General features: G+C 46.8%; 1 protein-coding gene across 4 annotated transcripts in view; it reads right to left on the reverse strand.

Moving 5' to 3' along the window:
- LOC129172081 (1-phosphatidylinositol 4,5-bisphosphate phosphodiesterase beta-1) overlaps positions 1-24,471 on the reverse strand; it is a 124,658-nt gene that overhangs the window by 42,620 nt on the left and 57,567 nt on the right. For 2 of the 4 annotated variants that reach the window (XM_054761451.1, XM_054761452.1), the window contains exons 4-10: positions 13,142-13,282; positions 11,886-11,965; positions 7,479-7,532; positions 6,600-6,675; positions 5,806-5,906; positions 5,368-5,534; positions 1,160-1,306 (exon numbers count right to left, since the gene is read on the reverse strand). In XM_054761451.1, coding sequence (XP_054617426.1) covers positions 1,160-1,306; positions 5,368-5,534; positions 5,806-5,906; positions 6,600-6,675; positions 7,479-7,532; positions 11,886-11,965; positions 13,142-13,282 — 766 coding nt within the window. Of the gene's footprint in view, positions 1-1,159; positions 1,307-5,367; positions 5,535-5,670; positions 5,762-5,805; positions 5,907-6,599; positions 6,676-7,478; positions 7,533-11,885; positions 11,966-13,141; positions 13,283-22,622; positions 22,819-24,471 lie in introns of those variants that run through there. The other 2 variants (XM_054761453.1, XM_054761454.1) reach the window with 2 other exon arrangements.

The following is a 24,471-nucleotide window of genomic DNA, read 5'->3' on the forward strand; positions in this document are numbered from 1 at the left end:
ATGCATACCAGAGGATTTTGGATTAATAATAGGCCGCAGTCGATATTCAGTATATTTGACTTGGGACCATTTGTTTAAATATGAACATTATGTTTGATTAATAAGAGGCTGTAGACAATATATACATATTCATTATGTTTGACTTCGGCAACAAACATGTAACCTTTGCCTAAATATGCATATTATTTGACTGATAATAGGCCGTATTCAATATATGTGCAGTCATAGAAAAAATGATGAGACCCCCCCTTGTTTCTTCACTTTATTGATCCATTTTAATGCATGCTACAATAAAGGCTCAAATATCATGATGATAACAAATATAGCTCATAATAAGAGCTGATATCAACGTCCTTGGTTTTCCTGATAATAACTAACATCACTTAAGTTCTTACATGACTAGCTATAGCATTGTACTGCCAAGAATGGAACTCTTAGGAGCTATTTTGGTTGTCATTGTTACATTTGTCCAAGCAAAGCTGCCTTTAGTTGTATCAGGCTTGAAGAGACAAGGGCGCTCCAATCATTATTTCCATGATGCTTTGTCAATATATTTTACTTAGGTATGAAATATGTAACATGTGCTTAAGTATGCATATTTGTAAATGAACAATAGGCCGTATTCATTAGATAAATATGTCTATTCAACATATTTGACTTGGCATAAAAGATGTGACATGTGCATATATTTGGGCCGTATTTAATATAACGTGTATAACATACTTTTGACAAACTGTGCTGCGCGTGAAGCTGTGAGGGACGATGTCCCAACATCCTGAAGTGAAAAGCCACTTCTGCACAAGAGGAAGCCTTTAAAGGCGGTTGAATGTCGTGCATGTGCGACATGGCACATGGCACATGGCACATGGCACATGGCACATGGCATTAAAAGATCAAGCTCATTTTTTATCCCCCGTCTCTCGTCTCTTTGCTTCACTGAGCTGTGACGGAAATGTTCTGATTGCCATCAAAGGAGAAATTTGATCCACTTGAAAAGATTCAACGTCCCCCCCCCAAAAGAAGAAATGGAAAAAAAAATGGAAAGACTACAAGTGTAACATCCACCAAAGGAAAAACGAGGTCTTGTTCTTACAAGATCATGAATAACAATGGACTGCATGGACACTGCACGTGCGTGTGTGTGTGTGTGTGTGTGTACCTGTGAGGTAAGTGTTGTGTGATGAGTTGATGAAATAATGGGAGAGGGGAAAGGTCATGTCTTCGCTCTGGTCCAGCTTCTCTGGAGGAATGATGCTGTTCTCCTCGCCGTTCAGGTAGCGGGCGAAGCCTTCCACTGAGATGTGACCTGCCGGGGGGGAAGAACAACAAGATGAAGAGTAGAGAATCTCAGGCACACATGCGCAGTCCAGTCAGCTCCACCGCAAGCAGAGATGACGCAGAATGCAACGAGAAATGCACGGCTGTAGACGACCAACCCTTCCCTGAGCAGGTACCAGAAAAAGTACCTCACAGCACCTTGTTTTCCCAGTAGGACAGCACATGACAGTAATCCCTCGTTTATCACGGGTCATTGGTTCCAGACCCGACTGCAACAAGTCAATTTGCACAAAGTAGAATTCAATATAAACACAAGGAATTTGTTAGTTGTGTCATACTGTAGTAAACCTGTTTAAAATCCTCTAAATATGCTTTTTAACATGATTAGAGCCCTGAAGACATGGAATAACACCCCTATAGCCACCTTTACACTCCTATTACCCAATAGACCAGATGCAAATCAGAGAAAATAAGACATATTAGACATAAATACGATAACATGGACTCACACGTTAGCAGTTCCAGTGCACTTCCTTGCAGCTTGAAATGGCTTTGCACTCGCATTAGCCAATGCAGTAGACACAATAAGAGTAAATAAGCCGTCTAAGACAGAAATAAAACTCCTGCTCAATCAGTGTCACAGTAAATGTGTTCCCTAGGGAACTTTGGTGAGCAGTCAGTCCTGTCGCACCCAACAATTACTGACACCTAGTGGCCAAAGTAGAATACTACATTCACAATTACAATGCTGCCTCTGCCTTGTATTTGTATTTTAGTTCATTTAGTCATTTTTATGTTTGAAAATGCTTCATTTAGGCCAAGAATGGGTACAATTTGCTTAAAATAATAGGCCGTATTCAACCACAAAACAGTCATCTTTTATTCATTATTTAAAAACAAAAACAATTTCGCGAGGGCGTGATAATCGAAGCGCAATATTGAGAGGGATTACCTTACACGGAAGCTAATGTTGTGTCCAGTAAACAAGTGGCAAATATCTTTACAGACAATTAGGCTTTCGCACAGTCAGCATCAAAAGCAAAAGTGCAGCATAAAAGCCAGTGTGGGTTTTCATGTGATGCTAAATATGCAAAGCGATGCGTGTGCGGCAGGTCCCTCTGGCCACTTTATGCTAATTAATGCGGCGCCGCCCTCTGCAGAGTCACTGCTCTAATTAACGCTACGGCTGCCGCCTGTGAAATCGCAGCTCCCGTGAGCGGACGTTGGGGGGTTGGGGTTCCGGACCCCTACGATGCTCCCACGAGGAGCGGGAGGTCAAACAAGGAGAAACGGTGTTAACACGGTGGGAATTTGGCAGATGAGGATCCACGGGTGTTGATGCTTCGAAGACATGCGGGGCTGCTAAAAGATAACACTCGTTAGCACCGAGCAGGTATGGACTTTAATGATCACCCATAAAATGACAAGAGTCTCTCAGCGATGATAAAGACGATACTCCGGCATCCACGCTGGTGGGGTCTGCGGCCCTGCTGCCGATCTTAACAAGCTTTGTCGTCAAAGACACTGAAAGGATGCTTAAACGATGAATACGCCTCCGGAATGAAGCCAGCTGTTTTTCTTGCATCACCCGCCATGACAATATTCAACTCAATGGTTCCAGGAGTCACATGTTCAAAACTGGGGCCCAAACCTGCCTTTGCATGGAATGCCAACGCAGGGCGCAGACTTCACAGAACCCATTAACACAGTCATCAGTCAAGTCATCAACACGAGTCAAAGATCCTCTCCTATCATCCTATCAACATCTTCTATCTCCTACAGGAGACCGACTGCAAGAACGCCAGTCAAAGATCCTCTACATGTGAAAAAAAAAAAAAAAAAAAAAAAACAGAAGTCAAAGATCCTCTATGTGTGACAGGAGCACTCTGCTGTTTTGAAGGACCCAGTGAAAAAAATGTGAGTCTAAGATTCTTTTTTTGATAGAAGGGCTTTGTTGTTTTTAAGGACTTACTGCCTAAAACGCTAGTCAAAGATCCTCTATATGTGACAGATGTCCATCCATCCATCCATCCACCTTCTTTGCCGCTTATCCTGTGACAGGTGCCCTCCCCAGTTTTTCAGAAACTACAGCAAAAACATAAGTCAAAGATCCTCTATGTGTGACAGGAGCACTCTTGTTGTTTTTAAGGAAGAAGGGCTCTGCTGTTTTTAAGGATTTACAGCAAAAATATTAGTCAATGAGCCTTACTGCCAAAAATTCTAGTCAAAGATCCTCTATATGTGACAGAAGTCATCTTCTGTTTTTCAGAACCTACAGCAAACACATGAGTCAAAGAGGCTCTATTTACGACAGGAGCACAGGAGCTGTTTTTAGGAACCTGCTGCAAAGGTGTTGCCCAATTTGAAATGACCTAGCGGGCCAAAGGGCGGCCGGTTGGCGGCGCTTATGAGGAAAGTCGTGTATGTACGGCCCACCGCATTAGATACACCTGCACAATCATGAACATAGCTTCTCCATCAGACAGGAAGAAACACGACATGAAGGTGGGATGCAAAAGCAGAGGAACGCAAATGAGAGTGTGTCCTTGAGGGAAGTAAAAGTGGGCGTAAAGGAGGAGTGCGAGGGGGAAGCATGTGGCGGACCCCGTTCGCAGAGCAGATGGCGGCACTTCCTGCGGGAAAATAAATACTTCACACGGGGAAATCTGTCAGCACGACAGGGAAGGACACACTTGCACACGGGCAGACACGGACACACCGTGCAAAACACACACACACATCATCATCATCATGTAAAACACACAAACATCATGTAAAACACACAAACATCATCATCATGTAAACACACAAACATCATCATCATGTAAACACACACAAACATCATCATCATTTAGACACACAAACATCATCATCATGTAAACACACAAACATCATCATCATTTAGACACACAAACATCATGTAAAACACACAAACATCATGTAAAACACACAAACATCATCATCATGTAAACACACAAACATCATCATCATGTAAAGCACACAAACATCATGTAAAACACACAAACATCATCATCATGTAAACACACAAACATCATGTAAACACACAAACATCATCATCATGTAAACACACAAACATCATCATCATGTAAACACACAAACATCATGTAAACACACAAACATCATCATCATGTAAACACACAAACATCATCATCATGTAAACACACAAACATCATCATCATGTAAACACACAAACATCATGTAAACACACAAACATCATCATCATGTAAACATACAAACATCATGTAAACACACAAACATCATCATCATGTAAACACACAAACATCATGTAAACACACAAACATCATCATCATGTAAACATACAAACATCATGTAAACACACAAACATCATCATCATGTAAACACACAAACATCATCATCATGTAAACACACAAACATCATGTAAACACACAAACATCATCATCATGCAAACACACAAACATCATCATCATGTAAACACACAAACATCATGTAAAACACACAAACGTGATCATGTTGCACAGAAGACACAACATGATATCTGCTATTAAGAAACGCTGTATTCCATGATGACTGCGTCTTTCCAAAGCCCCCCCTGCACCGTCTAACGTTTTGTGAATAATGACAGCATGAGCGGTCCTCACCCGCAGCAACAAAAGTCCTGTAAACTTTTTCTTTCCAAAAACTTGACCTTGACGTGAGCTGCTGTGCACGCCCCCACGAAAGGAGGCCGGCAAAAGTCGCCGCAGCTCATCCGGTTCACTTCTTCATGAATTATTCCCGCTCATCACTTCTCATGTTCAATTTTTAAACCTGCGACGCTGCTGGGGAGGGTGGGGGGCTAGTTTGCTCTTATCACATTGCAGCTCATAAAAGCACCCCCCAACCGCACCCTCACCCCTACCGGAGCATCACTTTTAGCAGTCGGGGGCGCATGTCTGCTGATGCTCATCTTGTAAACATGTTTTCCAAACACTCTGACTCTCGGCAGCCGCCTGCCTCCCTCTTATGTGGACAAAAGTACTGGGACACATGGCCTTTACACCAACAGGGAATATGTCCCAATACTTTTGACATTGGCATAATACTGACCGTTCTGGGCCAGCGTGGCACTGGGTTCATATTTGTCCACCAGCAGCTGGACCTGCTCCGGTTTGAGGGGCGGGTAGAGGATCTCGTTGAGGCGGGGGTCCCGCTGCTTGCTGTTGATGAACTCGGTCATCTGCTCCACGGTCAGATACGGACGGCTCTTAGCACCTCTGAGCAGGAGGACACAAGACAAGACGTAAGACGGGCACAAACGCACTTAAACGGAAACATAGTCCTTCTGTTTCCGCCTCGGCAAAATCCTTGCAAGTCAAAAGTCATGAAAACAGAAGCGGGACAATGAATCACCCTCGTCTTCTCCAAATAGACTTGGCCTTTCATCCCATACGGGGAATGGCTCCTTTTCGGGGGTTGCCAAGGCGATGGCTTCCTGCAAAGACCTCAATAAAAGAAAAGAGAATCACGCGGTTCTTCAGTTCTTACACGTCACTGAAGATGTGGTCCAGCTCGGGCCTGGGACAAATGTTGCTAAGGAACAGGTTGTAGACCTCCGGGGTGAAGTCCTCTTGGGGGATGGAGTCGTTCTGGAGAGGACAACATGACCGTCAGTGACGCTGGTGGCGCCCCCTGTGGGGTGTGGTCAACTTGGTGTTGAAACGTGATACCAAACTGCATTCGAAGCGACAAAAGGGTGCTGGTGGGAACGCATACAGCACATATGAAGCCATGTTAGCGTTAAATGAGCACCGGGTCAGTGACTTGTTATCAATGCTTTGAATGGTGTGCGTGTGCGTGTACGTGTGTGTGTGTGAGGGATTAACAGACGTGCTATTTAGCTGTAATTACCAGGCCGCAAGAACAACAGCAAATCCCAGCAGACCCTCATAACGCAACACGTTTGTTCCTCCTGCTCTGCCTCCTTGTGCTAATTATGTAGCGCTCGCTATATATAAATACGTGTGTGTGTGTGTGTGTGTGTGTGTGATGGTTGTGTTTGTATTAAGAGGCCATTCATTTGTTTGTTTTTACGAGGTGTCTGCAACGGCGTCCAAGCACGCACGCTTGCTACCATGAGGTCACTGCTACTGCAGTTATTTCTGGGAAAGGATGGGGGGGGCTGGTCTGGTTTCACATGAGGGGGGTCTACCTAGACGTACAGCGTGTGCATGTGCATCAGAGATCGGGCTGCTGATGGGTGACGGATGGAGAAGAGATGCTGAGGACACGCGAAGGAGGCAAAAAAAAACCAACCAAAAAGAGAAAATGAGGAGTCTCACTCTGCCAGAGGGAAGGTTGCAGTTTTCCAGCGCCGTCTCCACTCGCTTCCTGTCGGACGAGAATATCCTGAAGATGCTGGGGGGGCGAGGCACACAAACACACACCTTCAGTTTGGACTCAAACCAAGACCGTTTTAAACTATAACGCCTCCATTCAGGGTCCTTTAGTGGCCGGGGGCGTGGTCTACGAAAGACAACAACCCTTGGGATCTCTTATTGGGTAAAAAATAAACAGTGCCATTAACAGCTGCGGCTGTAGGTACACAAGTAAATCACCACCGAGGTCTCCAATTAAGTTGCTGCTAAATAGCTGTGGCTGTGGGCAACCTCCTGATGTATTTATTTTTAATGAACCACAGTGTTTCCTGTAGTCGCCGGGTGCGTGGTCTACAAAATAAAATAACTTCCAGGGCTCGAGTTAGCACTGGGTCCCAAAATGTTGGTGCTAGCAGCTGTGGCTGTAGGCAACGTCCTGATGTTTATTTTTTTTCCCAAATGATCCATACGTGCTCAGCCCCCCCCATCATTATCCACCAACAACATTGGTTGTGTTGCTGCTGTGTTGTGTTTCCATTTCTACTTTCTCATGTACCCCACAGCATTGTTATGCCATAGAAAGGGTTTTCTCACGGAGGCGCCGGGTGTCTTTGGAGCTTCGAGGAGTGAAAGAGACCCGCCTCCCCCCGGGCGCAGTAGCTGCAATGTTGCTTATTAAATAAAGTCTTCATTTTCGCTTTGGGATTAATTGGCTCATTTGAGAGCGTTACTCACCGCAGCGTCCTCTGCTGCACTTTAGGGCGGCCGTATATTTCAAACACTAACGGACGGGAGGAGGACGGATGGGTGCACGGGAGGGGGCGAGTGGGCGGAGTTACTTACTTCTTGACGGGGATGCGACCTTCAGGGTTGAGCTGCAGCTTGAGTCGCGTGTATCTGCGCACAACGCCACGAGAAACACGCCATGAGACGTTGTGTCATGTGACCAGTGGAACAAAGCATGCATGCATGCACACACACACGCACACACACACACACACGCACACACAGCACATAAACATGACAGGCTCTTAGCATGCAGGCTAACCCCGACATTGTGCTATAAATAGCTGCAACAGGAGCCCGGCTTTAAGTGTCTGCTGGCTAATAATTAATATCCATTACAGAGTCCACCTCTTTGTCCTGGCTCTTACGCTTATAGGGGGCAAGCTTTATGTGAGGGAGGGGGGTCATGCCCTGCATTAAGTGCAATGGTGGGGGGGGGCAGTGTCCTACTTAATGGTGCTGCTCTTGCTTCTATTATATACTACTATTATTATTATTATTACTATTTATTTGCTATAGAACACACAGCTTGTTGTAAAAGGAACGTGTTTAAATGTCTCATCGTAATGACAACAATTCATATTACTATTAAAACATGCTCTGGTGCAACACAAACGTACAGTTATGTCATCACAGGAATGTGGAAACTACTTGCACATCCAAAATGAGATATATTTGATCTTAGATGAAATACCCACATTTCCTACAAATAATTATTTTGTAATTATTTTTTACATTTTAAAATCTATAAAGTACCACAAAGCATTAGGCTCACATTGAAAAGAAAAATCTGACACATCGAGAATAAAGTCGTAAATTTACGAGAGAAAAAGTTGTAATATAACCTTTGCACAAGGCCAAAGGTCACATAAATCCTCCCTTTTCATAGCTGTCTCGGGCAATGCCTGTTACGACGGAGTATCAAAATAATCGGAGATTTCAAGAATAAAGTCAAGAGATTCAAGAGATTCAAGAGACTTTTATTGTCATGTGCATGGTATCGCCAGATATAATGAATACAGCGTCTGGGTGTTTGGTCTCGTGTTTATCAATGATGTCATGCAGGAGGCCTAGTGCGTTAGCAGTGTTAGCTCGTGGTGGAATTTAAACAGCAGTTAAATACACAGCGCTAAACTCACGAGGCAAATAAAAAGGTCTGCATTTCACCATCAGCAGCAGCTAAAGTCGCAAATTTACAAGAAAAAACTCGTCTACGGATCCCAGCACTAGCTAGCGCTCCACACGAGAATATCCATAGCTGTCTCAGGTAATGCCTGTTACAACAGAGTATTAAAATAATCTGACATTTGGAGAATAAAGTGATAAATTTACGACAATAATGTCATACATTTGGAAGAAAAAACTTGAAAAAACTCGTACTCATCATGAGCTAGAAAAATGCCAGACAGTTATCTTTGATTCCGCTTTGCAGAAGACATGTCAACCCAGCTAAGTGCCTTCCAGTGTTCTAAGTGTCCTCCCCAAATATTACCAGCATGTGAGCTTTCCCACGAGGGAAAATAACATCCTGGACCAAGTCTACAGCAACATGAAAGGTGCTTTGAAGGCTGTTCCAAGACCCCACTTTGGAAAGGCCAACCACATCTCCATATTCCTTTATCCAACATACAGACAACTTCTTAAACAAGCTCCCCCTGTACGTACAGCAGTTAAAGTATGGAATGAAGAAACTGATCAAGTACTTCAGGACTGCTTTGGCTGCACAAACTGGGATGTTTTTAAAACTGCAGCGGGGAGGGAAGATTGTACTGTTGATTTGGATGAATATGCTTCTGCTGTTACTGGCTACATTAGCACATGTATAGAGACTGTTACCACCACCAAGTATTACAGAAAATACCCTAACCAAAAACAGTTGATGAACTGTGATGTAAGGGCTAAGCTACGTGCTCGTTCGACTGCATTTGTCATGGGCACCGCTGAGGACTACAAAAAGGCCAGATATGACCTGAGGAGGTCCATACGGGAGGCCAAAAGACAGTACAGACAGAAGCTGGAGGGCTACTATTCCACCTCAGACCCTCGGCGCATGTGGGCGGGGCTCCAGCACATCACAGACTATCGACAGCGGAGTAGCGTAGCCACGTCCAGCCATACCACACTTCCAGATGAGCTGAACGAGTTCTATGCCCGCTTTGACACCCAAACTCCTGATGAGCAGAGAGGGTGGCTGGACTTGGGGAGCACACAGGACTCACCTCTCATGGTGACATCAGCTGATGTGCGCAGGGTTCTAAACAAAACAAACCCACGAAAAGCAGCAGGCCCAGACAACATCTCAGGACGTGCACTTCGGGTTTGCTCATCAGAGCTAGCTGATGTGCTTGCTGACATATTTAACCTGTCGCTTGCACAAGCATCTGTACCGACCTGCTTTAAGTCCACCACCATAGTGCCCGTACCCAAGAAGAGCAACGTGACCTGCTTGAATGACTATCGCCCTATAGCACTCACTCCTATTGTTATGAAGTGCTTTGAAAGAATAGTCATGACCCACATCAAAAAGAGCATCCCGGCGGCAACTGTGGACCCTCTACAGTTTGCATATCGCCAGAACCGGTCCACGGATGATGCAGTCAACACTGCCATCCACACAGCCCTTTCTCACCTACAGGGCCAGGACACATACGTCAGAATGCTATTTATAGACTATAGCTCTGCATTTAATACAGTCAGCCCCCACAAACTCACAGATAAGCTCCTCACACTTGGCCTGTCACCCTCCCTCTGTAACTGGGTGTTTAACTTCCTAACAGGCAGGCCCCAGTCAGTCAGAGTCCACAATCGCACATCCAGCTCAAAAATTGTGAGCACTGGGACCCCACAGGGGTGTGTGCTGAGTCCGCTCCTCTACACGCTCTTCACCTACGATTGCGTGGCCTCCCAGAACAACACCAGCATCATTAAATTTGCGGATGACACTACAGTCATCGGACTGATCACTGGTGGTGTTGAAACATCATACAGAAGAGAGGTGGCGGACCTCATAGCTTGGTGTCGTGATAACAATCTCCTTCTCAATACAGATAAGACTAAAGAGATGATCATCGACCCAAGAACAAGGGAAAAGGAGCCGCATAGACCCCTGTTTATTGATGAGACTGAGGTGGAGAGGGTGAAAACCTTCAAGTTCCTTGGCACACACATCAGCGAGGACCTCACCTGGTCTCACAACACCCAACAAATTCTGAAGAAGTCCCAAAGGAGACTGTACTTCCTGAGAAGACTGAGGAAATTTGGCATGTCCACCACAATCCTGAGTTGCTTCTACAGATGCACTATGGAAAGTGTCCTTACCGCCTCCATCACTGTTTGGTACGGTAACTGTACAACACGTGATAGGAAGGCACTCCAGCGGGTGATCAAGACCTCACAGAACATTGTTGGGGCAGCCCTCCCCTCACTGCAAGACATTTATAAAACTAGAGTCCTACGAAGAACACACAACCTCATCAAGGACAGCACACATCCACAACACTCATTATTCACACTCCTACCGTCAGGCAGACGCTACAGGAGTTTGAAGTCCAGGACCACAAGGCTGGCAAACAGCTTTTACCCACAGGCCATCAGGCTTCTCAACGAAGCACTCACACACGCCGCACGCAACACACGCACACACTCATAGCACTTTATTTATTTATTTATTTTTGGTTTATTTATTTATTTATTTATTTATTTATTTATTTGTATTGATGTCTCTTCTGTTGTTGTTGCTTAATTTATTGGTATTTATGTTTCTTATGTTTTATTCTTTCTTGTGTTTTCTTTCTTTTCTTGGGAGAATGAACAGAATAAGAATTTCATTGCATAGTAGAACTGCTGTTTTACTATGCATATGACAATAAAACTCTTGAATCTTGAATCTTCTAGCACACAGAAAAACAGGCTAATTGTTAGCATACATGTCGTTTGCGAGCAGGAAAGAGAAAAGAGGCGTTTGCCTCCTTGGACTCCAAAAAAAAATCACTTTATTTTGTATCAAGCGGTGCGCTACAAGTGCCTTGCTGTGAGCGAGCAGCGTGACCACGCAGCCAGCTCGCTCGCTTCCTTTCAGCCCACTGCAGGCACGCTGCGCCGGCCATGGACGCTTTTATGGGCTCATAAGTCAATTTGACTCCTGGAGGGGGGGAGGCGGTGGGTGGGTGAAAGGTGATAGCTCTGGCAGATAAACAACAAACACATCGGAGCTTCTCTGCGGCGGCGCGTTCATATTTAAGGTCATTCCACATGGATGCCGAGCGGAGACAGCCGAGAGGGATCGAACGGTGCTTAACACTTGTTACACAGGCGGCGGGACGCTGACTGATGACAAAGAAGTGTTTTAAAGGTCATGGACCGGGTCATGGCCACATCCATGTCCGATGTGGATGACAACGTCAATACGTGTCTGGTTATTTATGCTTGTGCGTGTTTGTGCGTGACAGCGTGCAGGCGGCGTACGCTTTGTCCAGGCAGGCCTCTCTGGACGTGTTCTGCACCAGGAGGTTGGACGCCAGGCTGAACAGCTCCTCCGCCCATTCCTGCGAGAAATAAAACACACGTGATATATGGTGTATTAAAGTAGCTGTATGTGACAATTGGACCTCACACTAAGACCTTCAAAATCACATGGCCGCAAAAATGAGGGAAGATGTCTCTTGCCGTTGCCATGGCAACCTGGGGTCTTTTCATAATGCAGTCTATAATACTGGTGGACCAGCCTGGACACCTCCTTCATTTGCTAGCGTGAGCAATGATGCTAATGTTACTGTACAACCTTTAACAGACAATAAACAAAGTGGATTTTTTTCCCCATATGTCACTTAATTGTATTTTAATTGTATTTAATTAGTACATGCTTAAAGCCATCATATGTAACAATCAAAATCATACGATTGCTACCCAGGTTTAAAAAAACCTGACAGCATCTCTGTCATTGCCATAGCAACAGAGGTTTATTAACATTTGCAGACTAACATACTGGTGGACCAGCCTGGACTCCACTTTCATTTGCTTGTACTAGCAGTAATTACCAGCAGTAGTTACCGGATGACCTTTTACCGGACTACTATTACAAGCTTAAAGCTATAATATGTAACAATTGTGACCTCCAAAACCATATGGTTGCTACCCAGACTTGGAAAAAGGCCACAGCATGTCTGTCATTGTCATAGCGACAAAGGATCATTCACATTTGCAGTCTAACACACTGGTGGACCAGCCTGGGCACGTGTTTTTGTCACCTAACTGCATGTAAGTGCATGTTTAAAGCAACAATATTTGATATTTTGACAAACATTTGGCTTGTATAAGGAGAAGAGTATCATTTTATGGTCTGTAATACTAGTGGACCTGCCAGGACATTGATGTTCAGAGTGATTTACAATTTTAGTTGGATGTGTGTTTAAAGCTACTCTATGCAATGATTGGAGCTTGTAATAAAAGCTTTCAAATCATCAGGAAACTAATAGGAAAAAGGAGAAAAGCATCGCTGCAGTTACCATAGCGACCTAGGATGTAGTCATAAGATGAAGTCATTTTAACGGACCGGCCTGGCTTGAAATAAGGATGCATTTAGACACTGCAGCCTTGTCAGCTGGGAAAGTCCATTCCATTTGACATCTGGGGGGCGGGCCCCGGGTGCAAAACTAACCCCCACAAACATCCCAGCGCGGTGCTTTTACTGTGGTAGTGTACCGTTGTACATGTGGGCGTACCTTGGCCGTCTCCTCCTGGAAGGCCATGAAGTTCAGGTAGGTGATGTTCACCATGTCGGTGCCGCTCACCACCGTCAGCATGCGATTCTCCATCTTGCCCGCCAGCGTGCTGACGTCCAGCAGCTCACGCAGCTTGGCCTCCTGAACGACACCAGACAAGAGGGCGGAACAAATTAGGATGTGTTGATTAGTTCTCATGAAATATGATGACATCACTACTATCAGGACAACCAGAGCATAGAGGGGGAGGAGCCACCTGCTGTGGCCCAGTAGGTGCACTGTATTCGGGCACACGCTCTGAGCAGCCGGCGTGATGCCATGCACGGTGTGACGCAAGTTACGATGGGTCGCTTTTCTCACCCGCGCAGTTCAAGTCATCTCTCCTGATTGGAGTGTTTTGTTTTTTTTATTATCCAAACTATTTTTAATGTTTAAAAACGTAAGATTTATCAGTATGATGTCATAATTCCCGGTCCAATAATGATGGGACTAGTAACCCTACTTATTTTTACAAACATGCGTGACAAGGTTGCATTAAGGATCATCCCAAGTGGGGTAGTAGGGGGGATCCCTTGCTTTCTCCCTTCAGGGACGGGGCCGCTGTGGCTTGGTGGGCGGGGGGTGTGGGGGCCATGGGCGGGTGAGCGGGTGGGTGCGCGTGGGGGCGGGCGGCGTGGTGTTCTTCTGCGTGGCGCTGGCCGGGATCGGCGAGGGGATGCTTGCTCCGAGGTGGGGCGGTCGGGGGGTGGCTTTGGCCGGGGGCTTTTGGGTGTGGGGCTGGCGGGGGGCTGGTGGGCGGTCCCTGCTACCTGCTGGTGTCTGGCTGGTCTCTGCTTCCTGGCCGGCGGTTGTCTCTCTCCCTCCGGGGTTTCTCCCTTGGTGTGTTGGTGGATGGGCGGGGGGTGGAGTGGTGGCCGGTCTGCAGCGTGGCAGGGGGCGGGGCGGGCGGGGGCATCTGCTTGGGCGCCGGGTGGGGGGCCGCTCCTTTCATGGGTCCTGTCGTGCGGTGCTTGCTTCTCTGTCCCTTGCTTCGTGGGTGTGGCCGTGCTCCGCTCTATGTGGGGTCCGGTGCTCTTGTGGTCGTCGTGGCATTGCTTCCTTGCCAGCCGTGGCGGTCGGATCTGCCTTGGGGCGTGTGGCTGGTCCTTGGTGTTTGGCGGTTTGGGGGTGGCGCTGTGGACGCTACCTCCGGTGGGGCTCCGGTGTTGGGGGGCGCTGGGAGTATCGCCTCTGGGGGGTTGGGTGGGCCGGACTGGGCATCCTGGCGGGCCGGGTCCTGCGGCCTGTGGCTCGTCCGAGCCTGGGCTGTGGTGGGTGGCCGGTCGGTCATGTGTCCTTGGTCCCCCCCCTGCTCGGTTTGGGCGGCGTTGGAGTGTGGGGCCCCCGTCCTTCCTGTGCTACTGCACATATATATAGGACTTTGGGGGGTGGCCTATGGTCGGGCGTGGTTGGGGAGGGGAGCTGCTCCTCTGCTCCTGCCATGCCACTGATCTGTTGTCCCCCAGTTTTAATCACGGAGTAGACACTTAGGGTTTGGGGGGGCTGGTCAGGTGAGGGACCCTCCGAGCGGCAGCTGTCCCCCGATTTTAATTGCACCATTAGCTATCATCCACATACACCCCATATACATGCACACAGAAACACCCATCAGGGACACAGAGACCAGCTTTTCGTAGCTGTCCGCTTTTATTTCCATCCATCCATTTTCTATACCGCTTCATCCTCATTAGGGTCGCGGGGGCATGCTGGAGCCTATCCCAGCTGACTTTGGGCGACAGGCGGGGTACACCCTGGACTGGTCGCCAGCCAATCGCAGGGCACATATAGACAAACAACCATTCACACTCACATTCATACCTATGGACAATTTAGAGTCTCCAATGAACCTCACCTGCATGTTTTTGGAATGTGGGAGGAAGCCGGAGTGCCCACGCGCACACGGGGAGAACATGCAAACTCCACACACACAAATGCCCAGGGGAGAATCGAACCCAGGTCTTCTCGATCTCCAGGCTGTTCCTGTATTGGCCAACGTGCTAACCACTAGACCACCGTGCGGCCCCCGCTTTTATTTTATTTTATTTATTTATTTATTTTTTTAATTGCATTATAGACACAATCACACCTTATTACATACACGGGTGGGGCGGGCTAGATTGGGGTGCCTCGTGCACCGCGGCGCCTGCCCGCCAGGGTCAGCGGTGTGGCCGGGGGCCTGGCCGTCGTGGTGGCTTGCCCGGGGTGGCCTGGCCTGTGGGGTGCCTATGTCTGGTTCGCCTACCCTTCCCTGGGGTGGCCCTCTGGGGCCTGTTGATGCCGGGGCTTGCGCCGGGGGGGGCGGCTTGCGGTGCTTCCCCTGGACTGACACGTGCTGCGGGCGCCTCTGCGCTCTTGGGGCGGGTTCTGCAGTCTCCGGGGGGCGGAGTGTGTGCGCTCGCGTGTGTGTGCGTGCGTGCGTGGGTGTGCGCGCTTGGGTGTGTGCGCTTGAGTGCATTGGAGTGTGTATGTGTGTGCGTGTGTGTACTTTTATTTACATTATTTATTTATTTATTTTAGTTATTTATTTTTTTTTGGGGGGGCATACAGGGGTTTGCTCCGTGGGGTCGAGTGCTGGGTGATACATCTCTGCCGCCCGTGCCTCCGCCGGGTGGGTGGAGGGTGTGCCTCCTGCATCCCTGGGCGGGGCGGCCCTGTGTCGGGGGTCGGGCGGGGGTTGGCCCGGGGCGGGCCGGGCTCCGCTCCCTGGGGGTGGGGGTGGCGGGGGGGCGGGGATTGGCGCTTCCGGCGCGGGCAGGCTTCTTTCCGGTTGTGGGGGCGTCTCTGGGCCTGCCGGTTTGTGGCCCCCGGTACTCGTCTGCCTTTGTGGGGTGTGATCTTTCGCTGGTCTCAGGGGTTGGCAGTCTTCCGGCCCGCCGGCGCCCTGTCCTTGGCTGGGATTACCTCTCTTCGGCCCCTTGCTGGTCTTCCCAGGGGGGAGGGCTCTCTGGGCTGGCTCTTGAGGCACTGATCTTTGTGCTGCCTGCCCCTGTGGGCCTGGTGGCCTTCTGACGGCGGGGGCTCGGCCTGGCTATTTGGGGCGGGGCTCTCTGGGAGGTGGAAGGCGGCCCCTTTCCTTTCATGCATTCTCAGTGACAATTACACGCCCACACATTCTTGCACCTTTATATATATGAAGACTTCCCCACATACAGAGATACCTGTACATATACACACTCACAGTACATACGTACTTCCCCACATTACTCACTGAGTTAACCAGGGTGTTATTATGTTATTACAGCGACGGTGATATCAGCAGTATGACTATAGTTTTTTTTTTTACAATGATGTGCATTACAGTAATTATCATTCTGTTCACTATCATGGATAATCATTTTCATTACTGCAATTATGTGTGACTGTTTCAATGCAGTATTGTCATTGTGATCACTATCATAGTTCATCATTTACATATTTACATATTTACATACAGCAACATGAAAGGTGCTTTGAAGGCTGTTCCAAGACCCCACTTTGGAAAGGCTGACCACATCTCTATATTCCTTTATCCAACGTACAGACAACTTCTCAAACAAGCTCCCCCTGTAAGTACAGCAGTTAAAGTGTGGAATGAAGAAACTGATCAAGTACTTCAGGACTGCTTTGGCTGCACAAACTGGGATGTGTTTAAAACTGCAGCGGGGAGGGAAGATTGTACTGTTGATTTGGATGAATATGCTTCTGCTGTTACTGGCTACATTAGCACATGTATAGAGACTGTTACCACCACCAAGTATTACAGAAAATACCCTAACCAAAAACAGTGGATGAACTGTGATGTAAGGGCTAAGCTACGTGCTCGTTCGACTGCATTTGTCATGGGCACCGCTGATGACTACAAAAAGGCCAGATATGACCTGAGGAGGTCCATACGGGAGGCCAAAAGACAGTACAGACAGAAGCTGGAGGGCTACTATTCCACCTCAGACCCTCGGCGCATGTGGGCGGGGCTCCAGCACATCACAGACTATCGACAGCAGAGTAGCGTAGCCACGTCCAGCCAAACCACACTTCCAGATGAGCTGAACGAGTTCTATGCCCGCTTTGACACCCAAACTTCTGATGAGCAGAGAGGGTGGCTGAACCTGGGGAGCACACAGGACGCACCTCTCATGGTGACATCAGCTGATGTGCGCAGGGTTCTAAACAAAACAAACCCACGAAAAGCAGCAGGCCCAGACAACATCTCAGGACGTGCACTTCGGGTTTGCTCATCAGAGCTAGCTGATGTGCTTGCTGACATATTTAACCTGTCGCTTGCACAAGCATCTGTACCGACCTGCTTTAAGTCCACCACCATAGTGCCCGTACCCAAGAAGAGCAACGTGACCTGCTTGAATGACTATCGCCCTATAGCACTCACTCCTATTGTTATGAAGTGCTTTGAAAGAATAGTCATGACCCACATCAAAAAGAGCATCCCGGCGGCAACTGTGGACCCTCTACAGTTTGCATATCGCCAGAACCGGTCCACGGATGATGCAGTCAACACTGCCATCCACACAGCCCTTTCTCACCTACAGGGCCAGGACACATACGTCAGAATGCTATTTATAGACTATAGCTCCGCTTTTAATACAGTCAGCCCCCACAAACTCACAGATAAGCTCCTCACACTTGGCCTGTCTCCCTCCCTCTGTAACTGGGTGTTTAACTTTCTCACAGGCAGGCCCCAGTCAGTCAGAGTCCACAACCGCACATCCAGCTCAAGAATTGTGAGCACTGGGACCCCACAGGGGTGTGTGCTGAGTCCGCTCCTCTACACGCTCTTCACCCACGATTGCGTGGCCTCCCAGAACAACACCAGCATCATTAAATTTGCGGATGACACTACAGTCATCGGACTGATCACTGGTGGTGTTGAAACATCATACAGAAGAGAGGTGGCGGACCTCATAGCTTGGTGTCGTGATAACAATCTCCTTCTCAATACAGATAAGACTAAAGAGATGATCATCGACCCAAGAACAAGGGAAAAGGAGCCGCATAGACCCCTGTTTATTGGTGAGACTGAGGTGGAGAGGGTGAAAACCTTCAAGTTCCTTGGCACACACATCAGCGAGGACCTCACCTGGTCTCACAACACCCAACAAATTCTGAAGAAGTCCCAAAGGAGACTGTACTTCCTGAGAAGACTGAGGAAATTTGGCATGTCCACCACAATCCTGAGTTGCTTCTACAGATGCACTATGGAAAGTGTCCTTACCGCCTCCATCACTGTTTGGTACGGTAACTGTACAACACGTGATAGGAAGGCACTCCAGCGGGTGATCAAGACCTCACAGAACATTGTTGGGGCAGCCCTCCCCTCACTGCAAGACATTTATACATCTAGAGTCCTACGAAGAACACACAACCTCATCAAGGACAGCACACATCCACAACACTCATTATTCACACTCCTACCGTCAGGCAGACGCTACAGGAGTTTGAAGTCCAGGACCACAAGGCTGGCAAACAGCTTTTACCCACAGGCCATCAGGCTTCTCAATGAAGCACTCAGACACGCCACACGCAACACACACTCATAGCACTTTATTTATTTATTTATTTATTTGTATTATTTACTTGCATTAATGTCTCTTCTGTTGTTGCTTAATTTCTTGGTATTTATGTATATGTGTTTATGTTTCTTATGTTCTTATTCTTTCTTGTGTTTTTCTTTCTTTTCCTTGGGAGAATGAACAGAATAAGATTTTCATTGCATGGTATAACTGCTGTTTTACCATGCACATGACAATAAAACTCTCTTGAATCTTGAATTTCATTACTACTATTATGTGTGATTGTCTCAATGCAGCATTGTCATTGTGGTTGTTGATATTGTTTTGTCCTTTGTCCTTAAGTCCTTGTTCGTCTTTATAGTTGTCACAGACATTTATTTGCTGATGTCGTTCTGTATGTTTCTGTTGTTCTGTTGTTGTTGTCACTATTGTTGTTGTTGCTGCTGTTGTCCTTGTCTCTTGTCTCTCTTTTTTTTTTTGTCCCCCTCTCATCCCCGCACCATTTCCTTTTCTCTTCTTCTCTGTCCCCTCCTGCTCCGGTCCGGTCGCTCCAAATTTCCTTTATAACAAGCATCAAAGTCAATTAAATTTAGATCTACAATTCTATCTGCTTTAAAGGCTGGACAGGACAGGGGGAAAAAAAAAAGGATCATCCTAAGTGTCCAAACACGTCTGGAAAGGAGTTGGAAGAAGAAGAGCACCAAAACACGCTACCTACACGCACCAGCGGACTCAAAACAAAAGATTCGGGAAGGAAAGGTCACGTTCTACATGATTGTGTCGTTGGCTTGCTGTCTCTGCTACTGAAGTCCCAGAGGTGGTACAATTCGGAATTGGACCATTTTAGGAAAAAATACGCCTTTAAAGTTGCAACTTGTGGTAGAAAGAGCACACGGACCGTGGAAGGATTCATTCTCAGTCAGGGCCTTTTGCTTTTTTATTGGCTTTTTGGAGCGACTAGATGATCATAAACACATCACAGTATACTGGGACTAAATATCACTTGTCGTCGACGCCATCGTAGCTCTGCTTATCAACACGCCTCATACGAACCTGCTTCGCCAGAGAATAAGAAGACGTAGCAGGAGGGATCAGTATTTCCACCTTGCTGATATTTAGTATTCACACCCGTCAACATTCGTAGCGACTTTTTCTAGTTTTATTGGAAACTTTTGGAGACTCGAAGGTGGAAGCACATATTGCTGTTCTCAACAAGCAGCGGGTCCCACTGAGGGCCCCTCCCCCTTCTTAAAGCACAGGCAGTTGAGATTCTTTTATTGTTTCTACCTTTCACTGTTTCACTGTTTCACTTCTTTTTACACTTGCAGGACAGCTAAGAATATTACACAAATGTCATTTGTGGCAAATCACCTCCTCATTTCTTCTGACTAATGGAGCTTAACTTCTTTTTACACTTGCAGGCTGTGTGACTTGAAACATTAGGTGTACATTTAATAAAAGCTTTACGATAGCAACAGTTGGGATGTGGAATAGATCTACGAGGAACTATGAGGAACATTAGCTCCAAATCAGACTGAATCTTCCTGACGGATTCAATTCATTTTTTGAAGAGTAAAAAAGCTTTCCGTGGTCCACGAAGTCCAAAAGCTGCCTTCTTTGGAGAACTAGTGTGAGGAGCAGTAAAACAAACATGCTATGTCAACAGCTCATTGGTGGTGCACGCCCTCTTCAGAAAAATACAGAACATCTCCAAGGCAGCAGAAAGTGGAGTGTTTTTTTGTCTCCTCCGCTGTGGCCTGGCACAGCGCTAGCATGCAAAACACGTCTTAATTAACACAAGAAGAAGAACAAAAAAGGCCTTGTGAAGGATTCTACAGGGAAGCAAATAAGCTCCAACTAATTGAAGCAATCCAACAAAGAGCTTTGTACGCCGCGTCACTCCTGATAAATGTTGTCGACACGTCCCTCACGCTCTCCAGCACGCCGTCCGTCCGAGCGGCGTCGCCCGCTGCCCCCGGCCTCCTCGACTGACCCCTCCACCGTCGGACCTCGGGGCTGCGAGTGACGTGGTCCTGACCGCCGATCAATGCGCCGGACGAGTGCTGATTGCGTCCGGGGATCCATCACCGTTCCGCTTGTACATTCCGAGCGTGACCGCCGCCCCATCAATCAAGTTGTTAAAAAAAAAAAAAGCCACTTTCAATTTGCTGGAACACGACTGCTAAGAGCACGCTTGGAGAGATGAAGCCATTAGCTTCAAGTCACCCCCATGTGAGCCACCATTGATTGATGGACGGATGAATGGATGGATGGACAGATGGAAACACGGATGGATGGACAGATGGATACAAGGATGGATGGACAGATGGATACAAGGATGGATGCATGAGAGGGCAAAAGGGTGGATGTATGGATGGATGGATGGATACATGGATGGATGGACAGATGGAAACGGATGGATGGACAAATGGATACATGGATGGATGCATGGATGGACAGATGCATACAAGGATGGATGCATGGGAGGGCAGAAGGGTCGATGAAGGATGGATGGATGGATGTATGGATGGATGGATGGACGGAAGGATGGATAGATGGTTGTATGGATGGATGTATGGATGGATGGATGGTTGTATGGATGGATGGATGGATGGATGTATGGATGGATGGATGGATGGATGGATGTATGTATGTATGGATGGATGGATGGATGGATGGATGGATGGATGGATGGATGTATGGATGGATGGATGTATGGATGGGTGGATGTATGTATGGATGGATGGATGGATGGATGGATGGATGGATGGATGGATGGATGGATGGATGGATGTATGTATGTATGGATGGATGGATGGATGGATGGATGGATGGATGGATGTATGGATAGATGGATGGGTGGATGTATGTATGTATGTATGGATGGATGGATGTATGGATGGATGGATGGATGGACGGATGGATGGATGGATGGATAGATGGATGGATGGATGGACAGAAGGATGGATAGATGGTTGTATGGATGGATGTATGGATGGTTGTATGGATGGACGGATGGATGGATGGATGGATGGATGGATGGACGGACGGAAGGATGGATAGATGGATGGAAGGATGGATAGATGGTTGTATGGATGGATGTATGGATGGATGGATGGTTGTATGGATGGATGGATGGATGGATGGATGTATGTATGGATGGTTGTATGGATGTATGGATGGATGGATGGATGGATGGATGGATGGATGTATGTATGGATGGATGGATGGATGGATGGATGGATGGATGTATGGATGGTTGTATGGATGGATGGTTGTATGGATGTATGGATGGATGGATGGATGGATGGATGTATGTATGGATGGATGGATGGATGGATGGATGGATGGATGTATGGATGGTTGTATGGATGGATGGTTGTATGGATGTATGGATGGTTGTATGGATGGACGGATGGACGGATGGACGGATGGACGGACGGAAGGATGGATAGATGGATGGAGGGGTTATGGGACGGCTCATTAAGCTGAAATAACGGGAAGGCTCCGTGCTGTGTGACATCCACCGTGTGGACAAAAGTATTGAGACACACCTCCTCATCAATCAATCAATTCACCAATCAGAGGTTGGACAAGACTGCTTCAGTTCTTAATTGTTCTGCTCCTCAGCTCCTGGTTGGGAAGCCATGCACGTTACACTCCACTCTACGCTTTATTCACGCTGGCTGAGTGAGCAGTTTGCTCCTTTTGTTGCTGCTAAATATGCTTGCTAATAAACGACCGTGTGGTCAGAGAGACCTGTGTTTTTCTCTCCACTTTCTCATGCTCTCCAAATCATTATTAAAGTATAATGACAAACTTGTTTACTCTCAAACAACTGCGAGAGTCGCTGCCGCTGCGTCACCTTGACTCATTAAAGCTGCAGCAGGGCACCTGTCACCACTCTCCCACACACACACACACACGTGCACACTCACGTGCACACGGAGGGGCATCAGATGAAAGGAAATGTCAGGATGAATGATTGATGACTCGCTCCACACATGACAGTCAACATGCTTGCTGGTCTTCATTAGCCAACGTGGGGACAAACCACCCGCACCAGAACCAGCGCCATCATTAAACGTGTCAGACCAGCCGCCATCATTCAGAACTAGAGAAAAGTACCGCCTCCTAAAAGAAAAAAAAAAAAAAGACAGACTCTATTTGATGTTGTATTTCCTGAGTACGAGTCACCCGTCCTTCATATCTGCTGCGGAACACACGAGTCTTTCAGGACTTTCTTTGACCCGAACAACAAACTGCAGCCGCTTGTGGCGCTTCACGCTGCCTTTTTGGAAGCATCTGCGCTCATTTAGAAGACACGTTTTTTTCTTCTTCTCTTTCTTTCTTTCTTTTTTTACGTTAGAGGTGTAATTTAAGATGACACCCTTAAACTCACTCATTCATTTTACTCTAACTTGTTATAGGTCACCAGCATTTTCCATTTTGAGGCTTCACTCTATGACAGGTTTTTCAAAAATGAATGAATATGAATAAACAAATCACGCAGAATATTTCAGCACATTTCATGTTCTTTTGCCTAAAAGAAGCATTTGCATGCATAAACATGTCTAAATGAAGTCAAATCTAAATATAAGGCATTCAGAAGACACATGCAAAGATGTTGTGAAGATATGTAGTGTTGTACACTGGTCACTAGATGTCAGTAATGCTACACTGATGAGGCAAAAGCCACTGCAGAACAAGAAGTAAAAAAGGAACAACAAGGAACTCTCCTAATGCTGACATGTGTGAGCCGATATGATGTCTTATTTTCTCCTAGTGTGTCTGCTACATTGGTGAATAGGAGCTTAAAGGTGGTTATAGGGGTGCTACTTCATGTCTAGAGGTCTCTAAGAATGTTAAAAAGCGTATTTAGAAGATGGTAAAATAGGTTTTCTGTGCTCTAACTGCAAAAATATTCCATTTACAAATAAGGAATCCTACTTATCCTCGTCGGTTCGGGAACCAATTAGCCGAGTTAAATGAGTACTGTAAAACCATTTCATCTATTTTTTGAACAGCTGATGATCCAAAGAATACCACATCATGTGGCAAATGTGAGCAAAGTCCATTTAATTCTATTTTTATATTACAGCACTACTTTATGTCCATAATATTTATTCAAATACATCATCACTGTTCAGTCCACATTTTGTTTAAGTTGTACTTTTGATCCTTTATTGTACTTTTGTTATTTTTTGGGGGATAGAAATGCACAATAATGATGTGCCCTTTTAATTGGACAGGAAGATGAAAAAAGCTATAGTCATGAGTTTTACTGTTCAGTCAGACACTTCATGCGAATGATTCAACTTTACGTCATCATGCAAATAAAACACTTTGCCCTCAGCCTCATGACCAAAGATGCAGACCGGCACGCGAGGCCCGCAGGCTTCCGCTGGCGGCCGTTGAAGCCACACCGAGCGTCAAGATGGCGCCGCAGGCCATGCGACGAGCCTGGGGCGTTTGGGGGCAAATGACAGGAGGAGGATCGAGTCAGATGGGATCCAGACAGGAGGCGGAAGGCTGAAGCCATGTTTGGGAATAATGGAGGCTTTGGCAGTGGCAGTAAAAACTACTGATGCACGATATCTCTTTTTCATACCGATACCGATAACTTTCTGCTTCTCAAGACCAATATGATGCACAGCAGGAGGTACGGACTGGAACACATTAGGTTTTGACCAACTGTACCTGTTGAAATATGATGACATCACTACTAACTAGAGTACAGAGGGGGAGGAGCCACCCGGCGTGGCCCAGCAAGGTGCACTGTATTCA

The sequence above is a fragment of the Dunckerocampus dactyliophorus genome, chromosome 19 (assembly GCF_027744805.1).
Source record: "Dunckerocampus dactyliophorus isolate RoL2022-P2 chromosome 19, RoL_Ddac_1.1, whole genome shotgun sequence".
NCBI classification, from domain to species: Eukaryota; Metazoa; Chordata; class Actinopteri; order Syngnathiformes; family Syngnathidae; genus Dunckerocampus; species Dunckerocampus dactyliophorus.